Below are 24,161 nucleotides of genomic sequence, written 5' to 3'. Positions count from 1 at the left end.
ATTTAAGTTACTATTTGGGATGAGACTGGAGGAAGTTATGTCATGAGTCACATACATATAGCAGTATAACCGAAGCAGTCTCAACATTGATAATTATAGTTTTTTCACCATTAGACCGAAAACAAAATAGCAAACAAGTTCTAAACCTGAGACCTGCCAAAAATAACATACTTCTTTTTTTGAGAATAACCAACTTTTATATTAGGTTTGTGTGTTTCGTAGATTATGCCTTACGTGTTGAGATTGCGCAAGCGGGAGAGAAAAAGTGTGAAATGTATCGTTAACCAGTGTTAAAGATGCTAGTTTCTCATGATGGAATTCAAACGACTAGATAGAAAATTTTCTTTTTTATGATCAAAAACATTTTATAACAACAAAACCGTATTCCTCGAAGTAACTCTTCAACTTGGTGTACTTTTTCCCGAGCAATATGCAGGTGAAGAATGACTGGCGGATGTTCATTTGTCTGAATTTCTACGGTTCCCTTGTCTTCGCTTGAGTAAATTGATAGAGAGCACACCACCCTCCAAGATGCGAGAGTACAGTCACGGCTGTCTACCTGCGTTAAGCTTATTGTCACCTATCACCACTCAACAGTCTCCTTCTGTTTCAGATATAACAGGATTTCTAGAACAGTGAACTTGTAACAGCACGCAGAGCCCGCCTCTGGGGTCAAAAGACCCCTAGTTTGCTAGCATTTTTATTATAGAAGAACACAAAACTAATAAAAAAATCAATTCTGAGTAGAGTACGTTTTGCACTTTCGTTTAGAGTGATTGATCTACTATTGACAAGGTTTCGGAAGTAAGAAGAGAAAAAAAAACGAGATTGGGATGTATGTGTCACAATTTAATTTGCAGGGCGCATTAAGAACCTGTGTGTTTTGGTAAAATGCTTTTCATCACAGTGATAGAAATAGACCAGACTTTTCCCTTGGTCAGTTGCAGCTCTTCGAGATCAGCGACTAGGAATTTTAGATTTTTTAGAACCTGGTCACCATTGGTATTTCTGCTTCTTGTGCGTTGAACACGAGGATCAACAACGGCGCCAGTCGACCGTAAGGAAGACCATACAGCTCGAGATGCGTGCGTGAATAACTGACCGATCCATCTGTTTGGTCGATTGATTAGCTGCAGGCTTAAGTATATATGATTTTAACCCCCTTTAGAAAATCAATTATACGAGCGTGTGTGTGTGTGTATTTTTTTTAGGCAGATTTGTTCTTAACGTATTTAATTTTCAGCCTTAACTTTGTTGTAAACTTATTTTGAACACTATATTATGTAAGTGTTATATGGTGTATGCTAGGTAACTGTGCATTATTTTGGAGAACTTGCTACACTGTCATGTATCTCATAAAATAAATTATTGGAATAAAATTTCTGTTGGTAATAATGCTTGATGGCTGTATGCAGTGTTGTATAAAAAACATCGCGTTTTTCCCTGAAATAAACTGAAAGCTCCAGTTATCACTTTTATTTCAACCTCTGTTATCAATAAAGATGATAGTTTACATCTGGTTGTTTTTAAAGTTACTGATGAATTGGTAATGTGAAATGATGCTTATATGCAATTTTTCTATTACTCAAGAAGAAGTTTATTTTATTTTTCTAGTGTACACACAAGTTATCCACATTTCTAGGGCAGGATATATTTTCTTTTTGATAACAAAAAAGAACAAAGAAAAAACGTACATTTTTTTCTTTACTTAATTTTATATATGGGTCATAACTTTATACCAGTGACTAAATAATATATGTAAGCTTTATATAATGGTTAATGATGTAATAATTATTTTATTTGCTTACATAAAGGTTATTTATACTCTATCATTACATGCCATTTATTGAACATACTATTGTCTTAACTGTATGCTTCAATTTGTTTTTGTATGTACTTCAAATTGCTCTTTGGTTCTGTTATTTCCAATATTACTCACTGATATGCATGTGAATAATACATGAGTTAGAAGTTTAGATTAGAACTATACTCAATTAACTCTTTAATTGCTACAAAATAATACAATATTTTGATTATCATAGAAGTATATATTATTATTATGTATATTTATGTTTGAAATTGTAATAGCATCTAATTGCACAATTCAATCATATCCCAACTTGTTCTATCATTGCTTAAGCAAATATAATAATAACAGTTGTCATTAACTTTCAGAGCTGTTTATTTATAAACATAAACACATGTAACTTTCAAGCCATTTTTAGTAAACTTAATTACATTGTTTAACCTTTATTGTTTCTTTAAAAGCCATATATTTATACTGATTTATTTCATACACTTCACTGGTTTATTCATTATTCTGACGATTAGTGTATCATAGAAGTACTTAAACAGGTAAATACTAAATATGTATTCATTTTTTGTGCATCCTTCCTCATTTGGCTTTATTACTTTGCTTAGGAAAACAAAGTAAAATTTTAAATGTTTTTCTGCATATAACAGAATCTTGCCAATCACTGAATATTTTTTTTAGATAAAGAATTTTGTTTTGCTCAAACACACACTTAAAAGAAAGAAACAAATTAGACAGATATTAATATAACCTCTCATGTTTTTCTTCCAATCCGTACAACTTTCAAAACTTAGAATAACTTTTTATCTTGTGTGTAGACCCAGGGATGAATGGTGATCTGTCTAATGACACACAGGACAGTACCACTAGTCATGACTCAGAAGATTTAGTTCAAGATGGAGATAGTGACTCTGAAAAGGCACTCAATCTTGTAAGATTTTTTTTTCCTGTGCACTCAACCTTGTAATCTGATTGTAGTAAGTCTTTTATGTAGGAATTGAGATGTTAAATTTAAAGTTTAACTTTTTTTGTTAAGAACAGAGGGATTTATCACATAAGAATATCTTTTATAGCATTTTTTCCTTTATATATTCAGTAACGATGTATTTCTAAACATTCATACATAAAATACTTAAACTGTATCAATAAGAATTATTTATTTAAACTACTACTTTTTTCACAATAAATACTTTATCAGTTACCTCAAGATTACTGAGTTGCTATAGGGAATTGCTACATTTAATAGTAGATAAAGTTTTAATTAGACATAAAAACAAGATCTTTACAAGAAACAAGAAAAGATGATATTAAAACTGCTGTACAATATATATATATATATATTGTTTTCTAGACTTGTGCTAAACCTTTCTACATTGTTACTGTGTTATTTATTTGCTTGTTGTACCCAGGCTATGGATGATGATGGACCTATTGATGCCACAGCCCATGTAAATCAAGCTAATAAAAATCAGCATATGTCCAATGGTCAGACATTCACTTCAGCTGGTTCTACTGCCCTAACTACCTCTTACCTGTCCACAGAAGTTCCAGCTACTACACTCTCTCTCCCTCCAACTTCTGTGATGACCACCACAACACCAGCAGCTTTGGCAGCAGCAGTGGCCTCTGGACAGCTTTCCTTAAACCAGGTAATAACTTACCTACTAAGTTCAACAACAGCCTTGAAATTAGTAGTTCAGAAATTTGCCTTTAATGCATAGAAATCAAAACTTTGATACATTTAGTAAAAACAGGTTTAATTTCACAACTGTGGTTGAAATACACCAATGACATACTTGATATATGGAATCATAGGAAAGAAATACTACAGCAGTTTTACAGTTTTCTAAACTACTTTAACCCATCATTTAAGTTCACATTAAAACTATCCAATGAAAAAGGAAACTTAAAAATTTTAGACAAAGCTCTAAAAGTTCAAGAAAGAAAAATACTAAGTTTTGTGCATAACAAAAATTGTAAGAAGCCAATATTTCTCCAGTACAAGTCACACCACTGAAAACATGTCAAAATGAGAACAATAATAGGAAAATAAAGAAAACAAATCAAAACTGTTCCAAGCTGAATGCCATTCAGAGGGTACTAAATGATCTTAAAACACTACTGTTAGAAAATAGGCACCTTAAATATTACATCAACAATGTTTTCAAATCATAAAATAAAACACATTACAACAGAAAAAAGACAATACATAAAAAATACCAACAGTGAACATTCCTTTTATAAACAACACAATTACAACCAAGGTTCTTGAAATCATTAAACAATATGAACTGACAATTAAAATAACACAAAAACCAGGAAAAAACTATTACTCTTCATACTTACAAGTAAAATGTAATAAAAAGCAATACTATGCAAGAGAAAATGGAGAAAATATGCCACACCAAAAGCATAAGCTATCAAATCATATATAATGTATGTGTTTATGCATAAACAGAAAAAACCTGAATATGTTTTAACAGATGCCTCTCAGAACACATCAGTGCATTATATACCAACACAACATTATATGGCCAACACAAAACTGTTCCAACAGAATACCTACTAGACAAACACAGAAAATCAAACCCATCTAAAGTTTCTATCTTACAAAACAAACCAAGATTTTAAAAAGAGAAGATATATAGAAGCCATATTTATTGAGGGAAAAAATCCAAAATTAACAGAGATAGTGGATTATACACATAACTAAACTACCCTTTAAAAAGCACACATACCATTACATTTCATACTCTTACTTGTAGTTTCACACATGCTTACTCAGGCTCATCACAGAGTCTAACAATTTGTTTTTAACACTATTAATAAACTGTGTATCCTTCATGTTTAATTCTTTTGTTTCTTAGCATCTTCTATTTTACATCTATTTGTTTCTGGTGCTAATATTCAAACTTTTGTGATTCTCTTTTTTGTTATATATATATATATATATAAGTAAGAAACATCATATGTTAGCATAGCTGTATAACCATAGTATAATGTAAGAACAATGGTGAAACAATAATCATATTCTATACATTGTTAGAGGCATGTTATGGTAGAGTCGATAAATATAACATCACAATCAGTTTTACAATTTAGTGAATATTGAAATGTTAAACAGTTTTGGATACTAATCCTGAAGAATCTGCAATGGTGAATGATCTGTTAAAATAAAAGTTCATTTATAATATTCTGGAGTGTAATGGTCTATTCTTTATACACTTTAGTATCAAAATATATAATCCACTTACTAGATCAGACATTTGTCTAATTCAGGCAGTAACCTACCCATTAGATAAGACTTTTGTCTCTAAATCAGGTAATAATCTATCCAGTAGATCAGACATTTGTCTCTAAATCAGGTAATAATCTATCCAGTAGATCAGACATTTGTCTCTAAATCAGGCAATAACCTGTCCAGTAGATCAGACATTTATCTCTAAATTAGGCAGTAATCTATCCAAGAGGTCAGACATCTTTAAACCAGGTAATAACCTATCCATTAGGTCAGACATTTGTCTTTAAATCAGGCAACAACCTATACAGTAGATCAGACATTTATCTTTAAACCAGGTAATAATCTATCAGTAGATCAAACATTTGTCTTTAAACCAGCTAATATTATACTCAGAAGATCAGACAGTTATCTTTAAACTAGGTATTAAACTATCCAGTAGATCAGTATATTTGTCTTTGAAGCAGATACTAATATTTCCTGTATATAGACATTGTCTTTAAACTAGGTAATAAACTAACTATTAAACCCATATCTTTTATCTTTTCCATAAACCAGATGATAATCTATATATACTAAACTCAGTTTTTGTCTTTAAACTAAGTAATGATTAACCATTTACTGATTAGCTTGCTTTAATCCTAATAATAATCTGTATGTTAAGTCTTGCAACTGGTTTAAACTAGTTAATAACATAATTATTCAACAGCTGTTTTAAACAAAGAATATTGTATACATTTAGCCCAGCAGCTATATCAAAACAAATAATATGTATAGAGTTAGTTCAATAATTGTTTTAAGCTGTGTAAAAATTTACACAGCCAATTCAGCAATGCTTTTAAACCAAGAATATTGTATAGTTAGTCCAACCCTGTTTTAAATTGAGTAGTGTATATACACTTGATTCAACATCTGTTTTAAACCAAGTAATGTGTATATAGTTAGTCCAGCTGTTGTTTTAAATCAAGTAATATGTACAATTAGTCCAATAGCTATTTTAAGCCATGTAATGTTTTACACAGTTAATTCAGAAACTATTTTAACCTGTTGACTACCAAGTATATTCAGCTGCTACGGCAGCTCCTTTTAATGCTTCTTCATTTTGTAACTTTTTTCGTGATGCCATTTTGGATTGAAAGTGAAACAATTTGTAAGTAGGCCAAATGCGTGTATTGTGCTGACATCTATCGTTGAAGTTAGGTATTAGTGAAAACGAATTAAGTAGTCCGTGGCACTGTGTTACCAATTGGCTTGGACGAGTTATCTCGTCTACAGCACTGAACAGGTTAAACTAAGTAATGTTGTATATGGTTATACAGTAGCTGTTTTAAATCATTTAATATGTATACAGTTTGTCAAGCAGCTGGTTTAAACTGAGTAATAATTTACAATCAATACTTGCTACAGTAGGTTATCAAGAATAGGTCAACATTAAGTAACTAGTGTATGTGTTATGTAAATAATATATACTCTATTCTTTCTGTAATGTTATTTTAATCAACATTACTGGTTAGAGTTCTAATGTATCTTATGTTATTATTTTTCATACTTATTATTATATTTGTATTTTAGATATTATTTTGATTGTTAGCTTAGTAAATTAATTTAGAACTAACTTAACTCTCCTGAACTGGCTGAACCTTGTGATATATTATTGGGTTTGTGTCTGAAAACAATGCTAACATTGAGAGTATTTACCTGTTCAAACAATACATTCTAATCTTTACTAGTCAGAACACACAAAAAGTATATTTAATTAGCTATACTCATAAACAGATTCTTATTTAGTTTTGATGCAAGTATGTAGATTGTTCTGATCAGAAGTTAATTTTAAGTACATCTAAATTTCTTTCTTAATTGTTTTCTCACAGACCAGTTTGTTGAAGCCCTTTGTTATAGCTATAATTTTTTGTTATTTTTATTATCTTTCTTTCTCTAGTTAATGGTTACTCCTGCACAACAGTCTCTGTTAATGCAGGCAGGCTTGGCACAACAGCTTCAGATGGGAAAGGTCAGTTAAATGTCTTTAATAAGATTACTACCTAATTGTGGTATTAACATTGTATGCTGTATTGTTATCTAATCTCACTGTATTCACTATTGTTAATGAAGAAAATATAATATTTAAAACCCAGTTACTCTTTTCTTCCTTCTTGTATAGAATGTAAAACTGTCACAGTTGAAAATACACAGTAGTATATTTATTTACAATGAGGAAGTATGAGTTTAATATATTATCCCCATATTAAATCCTGTAAAAAACAAAACTGATGGTTGAGACAAGTTGCCAACAGCTTTAATTTATGAGAGAGACAATTTTAAATTAAACTCTTAAGTAGCATGTAAGTATTTATAGTGATTTTTCAAACTTAACAATAAGATTATAAGATAAGAATTAAACTTATATATAATTCTGGAAAAACACACTGCTAAGCATCAGACATTGTAATAAAAAAAAACTATAAACAAAGTTCTTCAAGTTAGTATACATACCTAATTTAAATAAAAGTGAGTGGACTTATATGATGTCTGTGTGTGTCAAATAGAATCTTAGTTTCATAAATCATAATTCACCTCTGAATATATTCACTGTAGATTTCTCTGATCCATTGGACATCAGATCTAGTTGTTATCTGTGTATTTTTAATGTAGATCTCTGTTACATCAGGTGTAGCTGTCTTTGTGTATGTTTAATATAGATGTCTCTGATATCAGGTATTGTCACTCTTATTTGAAGTTTGTCTTAGACATCCAGGAATATCAGGTATAACTGATAGTGAGAATGTGGATCCCACTAGCATCTGATGAAACTAAACTATATATATTTATTGTATAGATCAGTGGCATAAGATATGGTTGTCTGTACTTTATGTAGCTCCAAGTAACACCAGGAATAAATAACTATAATAAAAGTTATAAATGTCCTTTAGGATTATACACATGAATAATGTTTTATTGTAGATACCAGTGACATCAGGCTTAGCAGGTTTACAACTCAATCCGCAGGATATTCAACAGCTCCAACAACAACTTCAACAACACCAACAAACTTTACAGAACATGAGTCAGCTTGTGTTTCTTTCACCCAATCAACTGTCTGCAAATATTCAAGCTCAGATTTTCCTCCAAAATCAGGTTTGTACTGTTATTTGTAGAATATATCAAAGTGTGAATGTTTCTGTATGTAGAATGTGGTTGTTTTTGTATAGGAAATATATTAAAAAGTAATTATTTTTATATGTAGACCTTTTTATATTTCTTTCTACATGTGGAGTATATTAAGATGTAATTCTTTATGTATATTGAATAAATTAAGATGTGATTGTTTCTGTATGTAGAACAAATGACATAATGTTTTGGGACAACATGAGACCTATTGGTCCATCTTGGCTGTCCTACACTCTAAACTAACATTAAAAAAAAAAGTCAACCCCTATCAGTCATATATTTATCAAGCTTTCTCTTAAACTTATTCAAATTTAGTGCCTCTATAACTTCTTAAGACAATCCATTTTAAAGGACTTCTAGCCTGTTAGAAAAATAAAACTGTTTTAGCTGAAGATGACTCCTACCTTGCCAAAATTTATACTTGTGTCCCCTAGTCCTGCTATTTTTAGTGTTAAATATGAAAAAAAGATGATGCATCAACACTGTAATTTACTTTAACAATGATAAACGCCTTAATCAAATCTTTCTCTAACTCTTCTTTTTTCCGAGAGAAAACAATGTGAGAGATTTCAACCTCTCCTCAAATGACAACCCCTCTATCATAGGCACCATTCTAGTAATCTTTCTCTGAACCTTTTTCAACAATTCAATGTATTTCTTAAGGTAAGGAACCCAAGATTGAACACAGTATCTCAAATGTGACCTAACCAGTGAACTATACAATAAAGTGATAACCTCTTTAGACTTGTGTTCAACATTTCCATAGATACAACTGACAATCCTGTTTGCCCTACCACTAGCAACAGATTAAGAGATTGATCAACTGTTACACCAAGATCCTTTTCTTTCATGACACTGTTAAATCTATTACTATCCACATTTTACCTAAAATTCAAATTATGAATACCCCCATGTATTATCTTTCATTTATCACAATTAAAACCTATGTGTCATTTATTTGCCCTACTTACTAAATGATCTGAATCCTTTTGTAAATCAACAACATTCTCTTCACAGCTAGCAATGCCAAAGACCTTAATATCATCTGAAAATTTAAGTAATTGATTGACTATTTCTTCAAATATATCATTGATATAAATAAAGGAAAGAGTACTGATCCTGAGACTGAGCTCTGAAGTGTCCCACTTGTGAAATTAATACAGTTTGAACTCATTTTGTGACAGCCCTCTGCTTACTTCCATCCAGCCACTTTTCTATCCAATGTGCCAGCTTATTTCCCACACCTATAAAGACAATGTTTTTCTACAAGTCTTTTGTGTGAAACCTTGTCAAATGTTTTCTGCAAATCCAGATACACCAAATCTACACCTTTACCCACTCATCTGCATAAGAAATAAATTTTTGAAAGAATGTGAAAATATTTGTAAGGCAATATTTTCCCTTTATGAAATAATTTTGTCTATCTGATAAAATTCTAAACTTTGTTAAATGGCATTGCAAAATATTTTTTAACAGACTTTTCAAAACTTTTCCCACAACTGATGTAAGACTAGCAGATCTATAATTACTGTGACAAATTTTGTTAGCTATCTTGAAAAGACAAGTTATATTAACTAAATTACAGTCCTTTTGTACCTGCCCACTATTCAAGTACTGACAAAGATAGTAATAAGCAGCTCAGATATCTAATCTTTAACATCTTTCAAAGCACTTGGGAAAATATTACCCAGCTCAGGAGACTTATTTTTTCATACTTTCTGATTTTTCTTGACCAGCTCAGAATTAATGTAGTCTTCTTTGATCTTGTTTCCATTTATCATCTGTTCAAGATGTGGAATGTTGCTTAAATTTTTGTTGGTAAAAAAACCAAAGAAAAAAGCAAAATTTAATAGCCAAGCCATCTCATAATCATTGGATACTAGCCTTCTTTTATCATTCTAACATTTTGTTTACACTTAATGTATTGAAAGAAATCCTTACTGTTATTTTTTATATTTTCAGCCAACCTTTTATCATATATCCTTTTTGATGTCCTAATTTCCTGTTTCACCAACATTTTTGATATTTTGTTATCATCTAAATCTCTTGCCATACCAGTTAATTTAAATTTCTTAAAAGTATTATGCTTTTCTTTAATTTTATCTTTTAAACTCTTTGTGAGCCAACCTGATTATTTACTTGCAGCTACCCTTTTCTTTCTATAAGGAATGTTTACCTTAAAAATTTAAAAAATTCCACATCTGATCAGTGTTTCCAAATAATTCAGCTGCCCAATTCTCAACAGATAATTCTTTTTGCATCTGTTTAACATTTCCTTTTTGAAATTTGTAACCAAAATATCATAATTCCTTATTTCCATATGTAACAAAATATGAAACCTAATGGAGCAATGATCACTTGCACCCAGGCGTTCCCCTATTTCCACCCTCTAAATCATTTTTATATTGGAAGTTAACAATAAATCTAAAATTACATTGTTTCTAGTAAGTTCCTTGACTAGTTGGTGAAGAAAGTTATCTTGAACAGTTTCCAAAAACCTTTCTCCCTCATGGTTTGACTGCAGCATTTCCCATTCTATATGCTCAAAATTAAATTCACCCATAATTATGGTTTCATTAATAGCTGAAATATTAATCTTACTGTAAAGTTTCTCACTAAATTTCATCAATATCATAGTGGTCAGTAATAGATTCCCACAACAATTATTTTCATTTTATATCCACTAATAGTCACCAAAATGGATTCAGTCTTCTTGCTGTTGTCTTTAGTATTTTCAACTTCTATAGGGTGTAACTCACATTTTACATATAAATCTATTCCTCTCCCCTCTTTAATACTCTGTCCTTATTAAATGGCCTGTAACCCTGTATTTCAAAGAAACTTCTGTCATCAAAACCATGTTTCAGTTATCCTCATTACATCAAAATCCTCCATTTCTACTGATACTCTGAAGTCATTTATTTCATTTTTCATACTTTTAGCATTACAACAGTAAAAATTAAGCCTATCCTTATAACTGCTTCTGTACTCATTTTCTATGTTAACTTTTTCTCTGCCTCTTATTCTTTTTGCATTTAGCTTTTCCTGGTCCTCACCAGGGTCTAGTCATAGTTTAAAACTTCTCTTACAGCTGAATTAATAGCCATAGCAAACAAGCCAACCTATACCCTTTTTAAGTGCCAACACCATTTTTCAAAACTACTTTTTTTTGTTACATTGAACCAATCCCACAAGTTCAATCATTCCAGCTGCTCATACTAACCTAAGCCTAACTAAGCCTAACATTTAGCACTAGTGACCAGCTTATAACTTCATCCTTACAGTAACCCTAGGCAGTATCCATGTCAAAATTAAGTTGTGGACTTTTTCATTAACCCTTTGTATTCATTAATTAGCTTCTCTGACCAACCTTTCTGTACATCATTAGCCCTTCCATGCACCATAAAAACTGCATTTCTATTAGACCCTTTTATTATACCTCCTGTTCTGTCTGTTATATCCTCCATCTATGCTCCTGGGTAATATAATTTGATTCTTTTCTTCCTATTTACCCCATGCATTATCCTGTCTATCCTGTAACTATAACCTCTTTGTCATACACATCCTTCTCTGACACTTTTGTATTCTTTCCTTCCCATAGTTCCTCATCTGCAGAAGCCAAGGGTTGAAAGTTGCTGCTCAACAGAATAGGCTCATTGTAACTAAATACACTATTTTTTACTCTAATAGTACTCTTTCTAACTTACTGCAAATCATTGTTAGCAGATATATTCCTTGCTTATTAAAGCTTAAGCTCCTTCTGAAATCCTGCTGCAACTTCCAACAGTTTATACGTTTCTTCATCTGTTGCATCTGCCGTTAATTATGATAGGCCTGTAACCTACAAACCCTAAATAAATATTGTACACCTTCAATACTAGCTTCTTTAAAATTAGTAAGTATGTATTAAGCTGTGAATGTTTTTATATGTAGAATGTATTAAGATGTGATTGTTTTTGTATTCAGAATATGTTGAGATGTGATTGTTTTTAAGCCTATAATATCACTTTTTTTTTCTTTGTTCACCTTTTGTTGAAGTATAAAATTTTATGTACTTTGCGGACAGGAAACCTCAAAAGTCTAACTTTTTCTTTGATTCTCTCAGCTCACTAACTAACATTGCACTAATACCAATTTTCAAAGATGAACTTTATCAAATGCTTATTTTTATTTTGTGATTTTCAATACAGGGTCTTCTTATGCAGCAGTCTCTACAGAACTTACAACTTCAAGCAAACCAAGCTGCAGTCTCTCTTCCTCAGGGAGTACTAAATTCACAAGCAGCAGCTGTTGCTGCAGCCCAGCAACATTTCCAGCAACTTCAACAACAACAGAATTCACAGTCTTCTCAACCACCACAACAGCAACAATCCCAGATCCTCCCATCGCGCTCTTCACCTCAACCTAAAGTAAGTAGTAGGCCAAACAAGACCTACTTAAATGTTATCTTTATAATATGTTGGTTAACAAGATGGCCAATGATTGTTCAGACCTTTTAAACAAGGATGCTACTGGAATAGTTACTCACCCTTCTCAAGGATTTTATTCCTATCTGTTTGTTGTTCTGAGATAACTGGGAATTGACATCTGGTTATAGATCTTTCACATCTTAGTCAGTTTCTCAGTCTTCCTCAGTTTGTGCATAAAGGTTGAGTTTATCAGTTCCATGCTCTTCCTACTAGACTGGCAAAAACCACATACACTTTGTTTGTCACATATTGCATGCCTTTACTCATCACATTCATGGCTTGAGATTGAAATTCCACCATTATGTGAATGCAATGATTCTGTTAGCTCCATCCTGATAGGATTCTTCTGGTACTCCTTTCATTCTTTAGGAAATAGCTTGTCTAGTTTGTTTAGTCAAGCTGAAGAAGTCTTATCTCACACTCATTCAGTATCTGGTTCTTTTGAATGTGCTGTTCTGTTCTCATCTCAACAGAACACAGCCTTCTCTGCTTTGTTTGTGAGCCATGGAGAGTTTGATTTCCATAGCCCTAACTGCTCTTCCTTTTCCTGTATGAAAGGTTCTTTCTCTTATTGGAAATTGGGTTTCCGTAGAACTCCTTGCCCCCTTCGATTGTACTTGCATGCTTCTTTTACAATGGATTCTACACAATTAATGGAACTTCTATAGGGATCCCTTGTCCATATTAACCTTTCCTGTTTGATAATCTCACCTGGTGGCTTGACAGGAACAACACTTACAGTGTTTAGTCCTTTGCGCAATGGTCAGGACTCTCTTCATGTGTTAGTTGTCTCTGCATTTATTCTTCCTACCTTCCTTACATTCCAGTCATACGTGGCCATTTAGTGATGATCAATTTTGTCAACTTAACTGTGGTATCTTTTATCAATTGTTAAGGGGCAGTCACTTTCTTTGTTTCTGAACCTTCTTAAGACTGAGCTCATTCTCTCTGCTGAGCCTTCTGACTTCCTCCCTCTTCTTCCTCTTTTATTCTCCTACACCCTCCTCTTACTTCTCTTTTTCCATCCAACTGTGTCATCACTTTTGCTTCATATGTGAAATTTGTTTGATCCATTGCACAATGATTGGGACTTTATTCATATGTAGCCTTCCTCCTTCTCATTCTGTTTGCCTGTCTTCCTTAGATATTTATCAGCAGAAGTGGCTTATTTAGTGCTACCTGTCTCTGCTTTGATTGTCCTTACCCTCTCATTCTTCTTTTCTATATCTGTCTGAGTTCTTCACACAGCTTTCCAATTATTGATTGTCTTTCTTGACTATTGCTGATTACCAGGTGGTTCTCTAGGATACTTATTAGTTTTACCCTTTCTGTTGGGTTATATTCCACCCTAGTTCTTACTGTGCTGTTTTGTTTCTTTAACCTCCATTACCCTTCCTGTCTTTCTAGAAAACGTTTTTCCTCCTCATTCTTGCCTGTAGTTGTTGAGATCCTAATGTGGATGCCATCAATTCTTCTCCCTTGCTTCTAAATTTTTCTGTATCTGAAGCACATGAGGATGTGTTCACCTTGATAATTCTTCCATCCATTTCTCATCTTTATTCCCATTCAGATCTCAGTGTCCTCTGCTGTGCTGTTCATGTTCATGTGGTCCATTGTTATTTACCCCACTTCTTCATGTACTTGTAATTTTTCTCCTGTTACTCTTACTGGATGGGTCCAACAATGCAAATGTTTATCATATTCTTCATTGGATGAAAATGCTTGATATTTCCAAGTGTCCTTCCATCAAAATCGTCACCTTGCTCACTCATTGACTGCTCACTTCTGTCATCTGTTGGAATGGGTTATTTGGGTTGGCATATGTATGACCCCTTTCACCTTTGTCATACACACTATCTCCATTATATGGCTGCTTCTTCCTTGTTGAGCTATAGACTACCTCCTGTTACTATTCTTCACACATTATATTGTCTCTAACTGGATGTCTTTTTTTTTTAATCTAATATTGTTTTTACAGAACCTTAAAGGATCAAACTCAATGTTGCCTATCATTTTATACTCAACTAAAATCTGCACATGAGATGGGGTGTTACACAAGACTGCTTAAATTATTCTTATTGTGTCCATTTTCATAAATTAGGCTTAATCCAAACTGTACCCACACATGGGCTAGCATAAGTAAAGCAGGAAGGAGATCTCTGCCTATCTTCCATACATAGTTGACATCCTAGTGTTGGCATGCTTTTAAAAATATGGTTTTCATTGTTACTCACTGTGTTGTTTTAGGATGATGGACTCCCTACTATACTCTCACCTTCCTCCTTATTTTCTTCTAATGAAGCTCTAGAGCCCTCGACATTGACCATTTCCTTATTGTTGGGAGGATGTATCATGAAGGATGCCTTCTGAATATGATCATTTCCACTTATTGTAGAGTAGGGTTATGATCTTATGTTCATGTAGTACAGTTCACCCTTCTGGTTGGCTCTCCCTATCATACCACTACCCAGTTCTTGATTTCCATGGTGATCTCCTACTGAATTGGCCAAGGACCAGCCAATGTAAGCCATCACTCAATTGCGTGACTTATGTTACTTTCCCGTTATGCCTTACTGGGCTTTAGGTGAAGATGGAAGCCAAATTCAAGGTTCTGCCTGGTTTTCAATTGTAGTCGACTCATTACTATGGTTTGATATGCCCTAGACACACTACTCACATAGCACTTTGAAGGGTCTAATGCAGAATTTTTACTGTACTTAATATTTTCTTTCTGTTTCTGAAACATTTCCTTTATTTTCTAGGCAAAGAGTTTATCCTGATACATATAAGATGTAGGTTCCTATGAGTGTGTCCCTGTATTGTTCCAATGTGTAGAGCACCACATTGCCATGGATCTCTTCAGACACTTTCTAAAGGGGGCTCATCGAAGTAAAATTTTACAATGACCTGTTCACCACTTTGAGGTCCATGGAAGTTTCAATGAACTGTGTACAAGCATTAATAGTAAACATAATGGATTTTTATGCAAGTATAAATGAATTTATGGTCTTTGCAATTTTTGTGAAAAATAAGGATTTTTTAAGGGAGAATATGATGTAAGATACTTGTCAGAATTTCAGTGAATTGATTAATGTGTGTGGATATAATAAGGATGAAGGGTTAGCAGCTCAAAAAGTCTACAGATCACTATAACCTTTGTAACTTGTAGAATATAATTTTTGTTAGCTGTTCCCTCTTCAAGAATTATTAACAGAGATGCTTCATATATAAAACATGTATTACATGCCATAATGATCATTCACTATTTAACCATTCATATAGTAAAATAATTAAAAACTAGCCATGTTCAGTGTCAAATTTGTTTGTGTATCTTTTGTTTCCAAGAAATGCTCAGGAGATTTTGTACTTTTGTTACTAGACTGCATCTGTTGCTCCTCCTCAAGTCAAAGCCAGAGCATCTGAACCCAGTCCTGAAGAAATTACAGACCTTGAAGAATTAGAACAGTTTGCCAAGACCTTCAAGCAAAGAAGAATAAAACTGGGTGAGAGAATAGTCTGATTGTAACACCTTAATATATTCAGTTAATTAATTAAAACAAAAACCAATGAGTTACGTGATGACAAGAAAACCCAATGAGAAAAACAGCACATTAAATAGTTGCAAGTTTGAGAAATAATAAAGCAAAAAATATGTTAAGCTAGAAGGTGATTGGAGCCTAATCCCTTCATCAGCTAATGTTTACTGATTTGTTAAAGAAATTACATTAAAATTATTTTTACATTACAACATCTTTCACATTAATATTAATGTATATGAGTACATAAGTTGAACATAATATGATATCCTGTGATACCTTAAAGAAGTGTCACTTAATGACTGCATAAACAAAATCTGATGAAAAACTTAGGCTTGAAATGTTCTTGAATAAATCACTTTGTAGATTAACATCTGTCCTGTGTTAACATTTTTTTCAAACTTTCTCATGTTATTAACCTGCACAAAAAATTATAGAACACTTTTCTTATGTTCTGAGGTGATTCTTGATCAAATTAAACTTGGAGAAAGAACAACATTGTGATTTTGCATTTCATGTATTTCCTAATGTAATTAAACTTAATAAAAAATATTTCAACATAATGTTTGGATGTAATTAAATAATACAAAAACTAAGACTGTCTTTGGATTTGTATGTGGTTCTTGATGTAATAAAACTTCAAAAATTATCTTCAGATGGTTACTGGACTGCAAAAACATTTGCTTCTACTTATATCCTACTAAGTATATTTCCTTACATATTTTCACTAGAAAAATGGTTACTATTTTATAGCTTTATAATTATTAATGTTAATATTTTTATCTATAATAAATTACTTTGTTTTCTTATATTTTGTATAATTACAATGCCCCCCAGTTGCTCAGCGGTATGTTTGCAGACTTACAACGCTAAAAACCGGGTTTCAATACCTGTGGTGGGCAGAGCACAGATAGCCCATTGTGTAGCTTTGTGCTTAATTCAAAACAACAACAACATAATAACTGATATATTTAAATTACCGTCTTTTCTTAAATTGCATAATTTTAATTTCTTACGTCACTCAAGTTCTGAAAAATGATTTATACTGTGTGTGTTATAATTTGTGGCAGTTAGAAAGAAGTACTGTCATCCTATTTTGTTCCATAAAATTATAGATATATAATAATTATATTTGTGTCTTTGCAAAGTAAACGTCTATCAGAATCTACAAAAATTAACTACATGCTGTTTAGTTGTTTTTAATAAATAAACACAGCCCAAAACTAGAGTAGATAGCTGTTATTTTCTTTCTTAATATTTTTTTTTTAAATTTAAGTTTAAACATTATTTTATTAATCACTTAACATTTTCTATTATCTAGGGTTTACTCAAGGTGATGTTGGTCTTGCTATGGGTAAGCTATATGGAAATGACTTCAGTCAGACCACCATATCCCGATTTGAAGCACTCAACCTCAGCTTCAAAAATATGTGTAAACTGAAACCACTTTTACAACGCTGGCTGGATGATGCTGATGCATCTCTTAGCAATCCTGCATCTCTCACCAATGCAAGCACCTCTCCAGATGCTGTTGGGAAGAGGAGAAAGAAGAGAACAAGTATTGAAACAAATGTGCGGGTAGCACTAGAACAGACATTTAACCAAACACCCAAGCCAACATCAGAGGAAATTACGATGCTTGCTGAATCCCTGTGTATGGATAAAGAAGTTGTACGTGTTTGGTTCTGTAACCGCCGCCAAAAACAGAAGAGGATAAACCCACCAGCTTCAATGATTGGTCCATTTCCAACCATAACTTCTTCTATAACCCCCACAAATCTCTCTGTTGCTGCTGCTGCTGCATCACTTGGGGTATCATTAGAGGCCACTTCCTCAAGCTCTTCCGTTGCTGTGACATCAACTGCATCACCTGTGAGCCGTGGTCATGCTGGTCTTTCACCCATCAGTACTGCTCAACCTGCTAATTTGTTTTCTATGGCCCCTTCCATTGCTCGAAATATGATAATGGCACACCCTAACACCACAGTATCACCTGCAATCAAAACGGAATAGACAGTGTTTATTGTTTAGATAAAAAATCTTTCAGATTCTTGGTACTTTCAAGTGCAGATATTTCTCTTTATGAGTATTTGCCATATTATAGTTCCTAGGGATGGGTGGTTATGGCAGAACCTCACCAGGAAAGATTTTTCCATGTTACTGGATTTTAAACGGGTACATATAAATATATATGAATATATCAGAAAAGAGGGGTGGAAACTCCAGCAGTAGTGGACATCAGTGAACAACAAAGATACCTCGAACCATCATGTAGACTAAAGTACTTCAAAACTAAATACCTCAGTGTCAAACTGTGAAAGTACAGTTATTAGAACTAGAAACACACCTGAATTCAGCTTCGACTCAGGGAGCACATTATTTTATCATTGCTTTCAAGCTAAACAGATGGTTTACCTTATAGCCAGTCTTTTATACTTCATGGATTTACAGCTTTGAACTTTGTAAGCTGACTCGTCTACCCTGCATTTCAAAAAATACAACATTTACTTACACTTATCTCTTAGTAGAGTCACAACAAAAACTTTTAAGTTTATCGTTATGGAAAGAAACTTGAATGAAAAGTATTGTCTTTTGGTATTAGTACATTATACTTAGCATTTTTAACAGTTTGTTATTTGTTACTTTTGTTTTTAATTTTCTTCCTCAAACTTTTACCAGTGGAACAGTAGCTGTAAAAAGTCCATCTGAATCTTTAAAGTTGTTACGTGTATCAAAACATGATATTTTTGTGATTGTGGAATAATTTTCAAATTCTTTGTTATGGCTTTTTGAAGGAAAAAAAAGTGGGCTTTAGGGGTTAAACCATAAATTTTGGGCATACTTATATCAATATTTAGTGTTTCCTTTGTGAGTTGTGTTGATATGGAAATGGTATGTTGTTAAATTGTTGTTCAGTTACAGCTTAAACATAAACGTTTCTTGCGATTGTTTGTACATATTTCATTAGTTGGTATGTATTTGAATAGGGTTATAGCTTTAAAATGGTTTGATTTTTATACAGCTTAAAATTCCATATAGTATTGTTGTATATCACAGGCATTTAGTCTGTAATTGTCGTGTGCACTAAATCAAATCATCCTATTACTGTTCATCATATCTGTGCCCTTTTTAATCTGTTTATGTCCAAAGGATTGTTAATCAAATGCAGCAGGTGTTATAGGGTTTGTCCAGGTTCATACTAACATATTCATGATGATTTTGTTCAGATAATTAACAAGCTCTGTATATTTACCATGATATTATTTTTATCAAACTATGTTATCTAATCCAGCCTGAGAGATAAGAGTGTTTTACATCACTATTACTAGCTGTAATATCTCAGGGTTTGACTGTTAATGTAGTATTTTGATTACTGTTGCATATTGTAAACAAGCTGCTCTCCAAGATAGATTGTTTTGTTATAGTTCTTGTACAAGTACTGACAGAGTTTTCTATAAAGTAAAAACTATATGGATTGTAGTTAAACAAAAAAAGAACAATTTTTTGTAGCAACAACCCTACAAAAATAATGCGACAACACCTTAATTATTTACAATAATAAAAAAACACTCAATAACTAAATAATTTGCAAAAGTCTATGAAAATTTGCATGATAATGGCAATATATCAGTCAGATTTCAGTGTTCTTTGGATTAAAATATATTTTTCATATCAGCTATAGCTATAAGACAACATTAGGTTCTCTAGTTAGTAATATTTACTGTTTTGAGTCTTAAAAAAATTCCAATGCAAGCATTTTGAAGTGATTTATAGAACCACTAGAAACTTGCTTTTTTGTTTAACTTTGTATCCATGCTTAAGTATGTAATGTGTCATAGAAATTAATTAAGATTAAACTGATGTCTTTTGGCTAACTTTAAACATTTATGAAAAATGTTTTGACACTTGTCTAATCTTTATTTCAAGTTAATTGTGAAGTGTTTTTTACAGTACTAAGCCTTTGGTGACGTTTATTGACAGAAATAATTTAACATGTAGTCAGTTGTCTCTTATATGGTTAAAAAAGATTTCTAAAGTATTGTACTTGTTTATTATCAGAAGCTACTTTTTTATATCTATGGTTTTATTCTGAGAGTTTAAAAGCTCTCACCGTTAACAAACTAGAGTCAAAATCTGGTCACCAGAGTTTCCAATCTCACAGTAGAAATAAGTGGATTGCTTTCTTGGTACTTATATAAAGCTTTATTTGCATGTGAATTTTTTGTTAACCAGTATCTATGTATAAGAGTAAAGTTATTTCAACCAGGGAGGGATACCAATATCAGGGGTTTCAAGTGTCTTAAGGCCTTCCTTGTGGTGCTTGGTCATGGTTCCTAAAGACGAGTCAGGTTGCAAATCCCAGAACGTGTGGTTGGAGAAATATATTCTATTTTGGAGTAAAAGTTATTTAATCCCACACTGTTTTTCTGGGATTTGATACCTGGCTGACTTGTACATGTAAATGTAATAGTTCTGTACAAGACATCAGTAATACTTGATTGGTAGGGTGGGGTACTTGTCAGGATTGGAAATATGTTTTTTACTGCACCTTCTCTTCCCAACAGAAAGAGGGAAGAGTGGGCTGGGTAGATGTGGTTTTGAAATGCACAGCTTATGTTAGAGATTTAAAAGTCTACCTCAAGCTTTTACAAATCAAAATTAGTGTATTCTTTCTGCTTAATCTATTTGTGATTGTGGTTTTCATTAAAGTATTGGCATAACATCTACAACTTTGTGATGTGATCAGGTTGTTATGCATGGTTTCCCTGGACATATATGACTCCTGTGTATATGTCTATAAGTCAGTCTTGTCATGTTCAGCTGCTTGTTATTGTCTTTTCATGCTGACTCATTCATCCTGTTTTTATGTTGTTACTGAAGTGTAAGAATAAACACCTTTCACATAAAATATCTTTAAAGACCAACCTCAATTACACAAAGTGCTAAGTGTTGAAGATAACTAACGAATGTAAAACCACTTGAACTATATATATATATATACATGTGTGTGTGTGTGTGTGTATGTATAGCTAGGCTTCACAATCTGCTCTATGAGATAGTTAATACTCACTATAAGAAATGATTTTAAGTATATCATGTAGTTTTGTAATATAACAATCTGTCTTCATATTCACTGGCACCAGCAGTACTTGAAATTTGTTAAAAACTTCACTCTTTCTACCTCTCCTTCCTGTTCCATGCATCTTCAGGATTGTGAGGAGTTACACCTGGAGCCCACCCCAAACTACACCATATTCTGAAGTGCCAGGCTCTCCATGTGTAGCACCTTACACCTACTCTAATCCTCCTAGGTTAAGGCTAGATGTTAGTGTAGTAGAAAGAAAACTGTTAGTTAATGTCTGTACCTACACGAGAATGTGTATATTTTTCTTATTGTGGATAAAAATAAAATTTGAGCTATGTACAGGAGTTTAGAAAAAAGAGAAGTGAATTTAACCAAGTGAAAAATTGTGTTGGCAAATTCTTCATTCTATGTATATAATTGTGGAGGAGATACCTTAATATTTGCCTGCCTGCCAAGACCCAGTTGGATGTCGTGTTACATATTAGGGTCTTAGCCTAGCTTTTCAGAGTCAGGGTCTATCTCCTTCATGTGGCAGGAATACCCCAGCCATCAAATTCAGGGACTTTCTCATTCCGTTTTTATTTTTAAATACAAGTAAGGTGTATGTTTTCTGCCTACTAGAAAATGTTTACGAGTCTTAGAAAGGCAGCAGAACACTGCTCTTCATTGTGTGTCGGTACTATAGTTGATAGTATGTATAAGAAGCAGTTACGGGCTTTAAATGCTTATTGTATTATCACCTAGTCAGAGGCGGGAAGGTTTTAATCGAAATTTTTTAAAACATCCTCATTTGTTACCTTTCTTTCTTCACTTTATGGGTTGGTCGGCAATATGCTTACGTAAGTTTGATAACATTCTAACTGTTGGAGTGGATAAATCATGATAATGTAGTACACGAAATAACACAAGATAGCCCATCATATGAACGGGAGATGGGGGGAAAAGTTTTCTGTCGCCAATATTTTCTAGGTGAAAAGCACAAGTTTTGACTTATCTAAAGTTAACGTTTTTTGTTTTGTATAGTCTGTGAATTTGTCATGAATAAAATCGTGTTTTGGTAATAGCCAGATAAACCGCATGTCCCTGTAATTGGGCTGTCTGTTAACATCCTGTTGCTTTGTTATGTTGAACTTGTACGTCTTAAGGGCAATAAACTGAAGGCAGGTTTCGAAATGTTCCCTGGTCGTTCTTTATAACAGACAATTCCGTTAGTTTTATTTATTCATTATTTTCTGTTTAGAATTTTGCATCTCAAGAATATTGTGTGATATCTTTAGTGATAGTAAACTTAACATTTAAATATTATATACAATATTTTTACATACATTGTACATATGTTTATATTCTAAATACTAGCATATCAACTAAAGACTAGCAAGATTCAACAAACTACAAAACTACACTACTGCATTCCATATATTCCCGGTATCAGCGAAAAAATAACCAAGATTTGGAAAAAAAAAGCTTGTAACAAAACGCAACATTTCAGTAAACAACAAATTTATTCAAAAACCAGGTACAAAACTAAAGTCCATACTACGTAAAAACTACACCGACAAACACAACACCAATATTGTTTATAAAATACAATGCAACACCTGCCATGACTTCTATATTGGAGAAATAAACAGAAAAATGGAAACTAGATTCAAAGACCACAAAAAAAACCTTCACACGTTTTTGAACACTGCAAGTCAAATAAACACAACACAACCATAGAAAACACCCATATACTAACTAGGGAAACAAAGATAAACTCAAAATCAAAAAAAGCCCTATTTATACAACAACTCAAGCCAAAATTAAATCGATATAAAGGAACACCTTCGTTAGTTAATAACCTAACATACACTGCGACGTCCTCTATAATCCCGTACCCGTTTACACTCTCGTGCCTTAGACATGTGCCCAGGAACGGTTAGTTGCAAACTTTCTGTTTGGTTTGTTTTGAATTTTGCACAAAGCTACACGGGGACTACCTGCGCTAGCCGTCCTTAAGACTAGACTAAAGGGAAGGCAGCTAGTCATCACCACCTACTGCTAACTCTTGGGCTACTCTTTTACCAACGAATAGTGGGATTGACTGTAACATTATAACGTCCCCACAGCTGAAAGGGCGAGCATATTTGGTGCAACGGAGATTCGAACCTGCGACCCTAAAATTACGATTCTAACGCCTTACTACACCTGGCCATGCCGGACTTCTCTCTTTGTTAACCTGTAGATGACCTAAGAAGATCGAAACGTTGTTCTCTGCTTTATTAGTAAAAGTGTTAATACCCATACCAGCCGTCTTGAGATGCATTTTTACTTCAAGTGGGTTTCTCGTCATCATGAATTAATTAAACGTATATGCATTAAATCTAACAATTATATACTGAACTGAAAAATGAGAACCTCATACCAAAATAACTAAGAATTTTATTTCAAATTTCTTATTAATAAACCAGCTCAGTTCTTATGGCCAGTTCGTTTCTGAGTTTATAGCATAAAATTCATGGGTAAAAATAAAAATCTTTCCTAACAGACTAAAACGGAATCGTGGAAATAAGTGAATGTTTATTGTAAGTGAAAAATATTTTCATATAATCTTTCTAGTTCTTCCTTCGTTAGCAATTGAAAACCATGACAGTGAATTTATGTCTTTTAAATCTTCATCGCAATATTTATAGATTTATAAGGTACAGATGTAATCAGGAAGGGTTTAAAACTTTAGTCAAGTCACATTTTAAAAAACATTCAGAGTGCAAAAGAACAACTCGTCAGATGAAACTTAAGATAAATTTATTCCGAATTTTGAACACTGAATTCTCTAATTTTTCAATACACTTTTTAAAAGAGAATATTTACT

At 32.8% G+C, this 24,161-nt stretch overlaps 1 protein-coding gene across 9 annotated transcripts in view; it reads left to right on the top strand.

Moving 5' to 3' along the window:
• The window catches only part of LOC143225239 (uncharacterized), a 226,555-nt gene extending 204,072 nt beyond the window's left edge, over positions 1 to 22,483 (top strand). For all 9 annotated transcript variants that reach the window (XM_076454299.1, XM_076454292.1, XM_076454298.1 and 6 more), the window contains 7 exons: positions 2,632 to 2,744; positions 3,223 to 3,462; positions 6,991 to 7,062; positions 8,013 to 8,186; positions 12,410 to 12,628; positions 16,068 to 16,191; positions 17,546 to 22,483. In XM_076454299.1, coding sequence (XP_076310414.1) covers positions 2,632 to 2,744; positions 3,223 to 3,462; positions 6,991 to 7,062; positions 8,013 to 8,186; positions 12,410 to 12,628; positions 16,068 to 16,191; positions 17,546 to 18,237 — 1,634 coding nt within the window. In that variant the 3' untranslated portion in view covers positions 18,238 to 22,483. The remainder of the gene's footprint in view (positions 1 to 2,631; positions 2,745 to 3,222; positions 3,463 to 6,990; positions 7,063 to 8,012; positions 8,187 to 12,409; positions 12,629 to 16,067; positions 16,192 to 17,545) is intronic.
• Positions 22,484 to 24,161: the final 1,678 nt, after the last annotated feature.

This window comes from Tachypleus tridentatus, chromosome 9 (genome assembly GCF_004210375.1).
Source record: "Tachypleus tridentatus isolate NWPU-2018 chromosome 9, ASM421037v1, whole genome shotgun sequence".
Lineage (NCBI taxonomy): Eukaryota > Metazoa > Arthropoda > Merostomata > Xiphosura > Limulidae > Tachypleus > Tachypleus tridentatus.
Note: the sequence above shows the minus strand (reverse complement) of the source record. Positions and strands in the feature narration are given on the sequence as shown.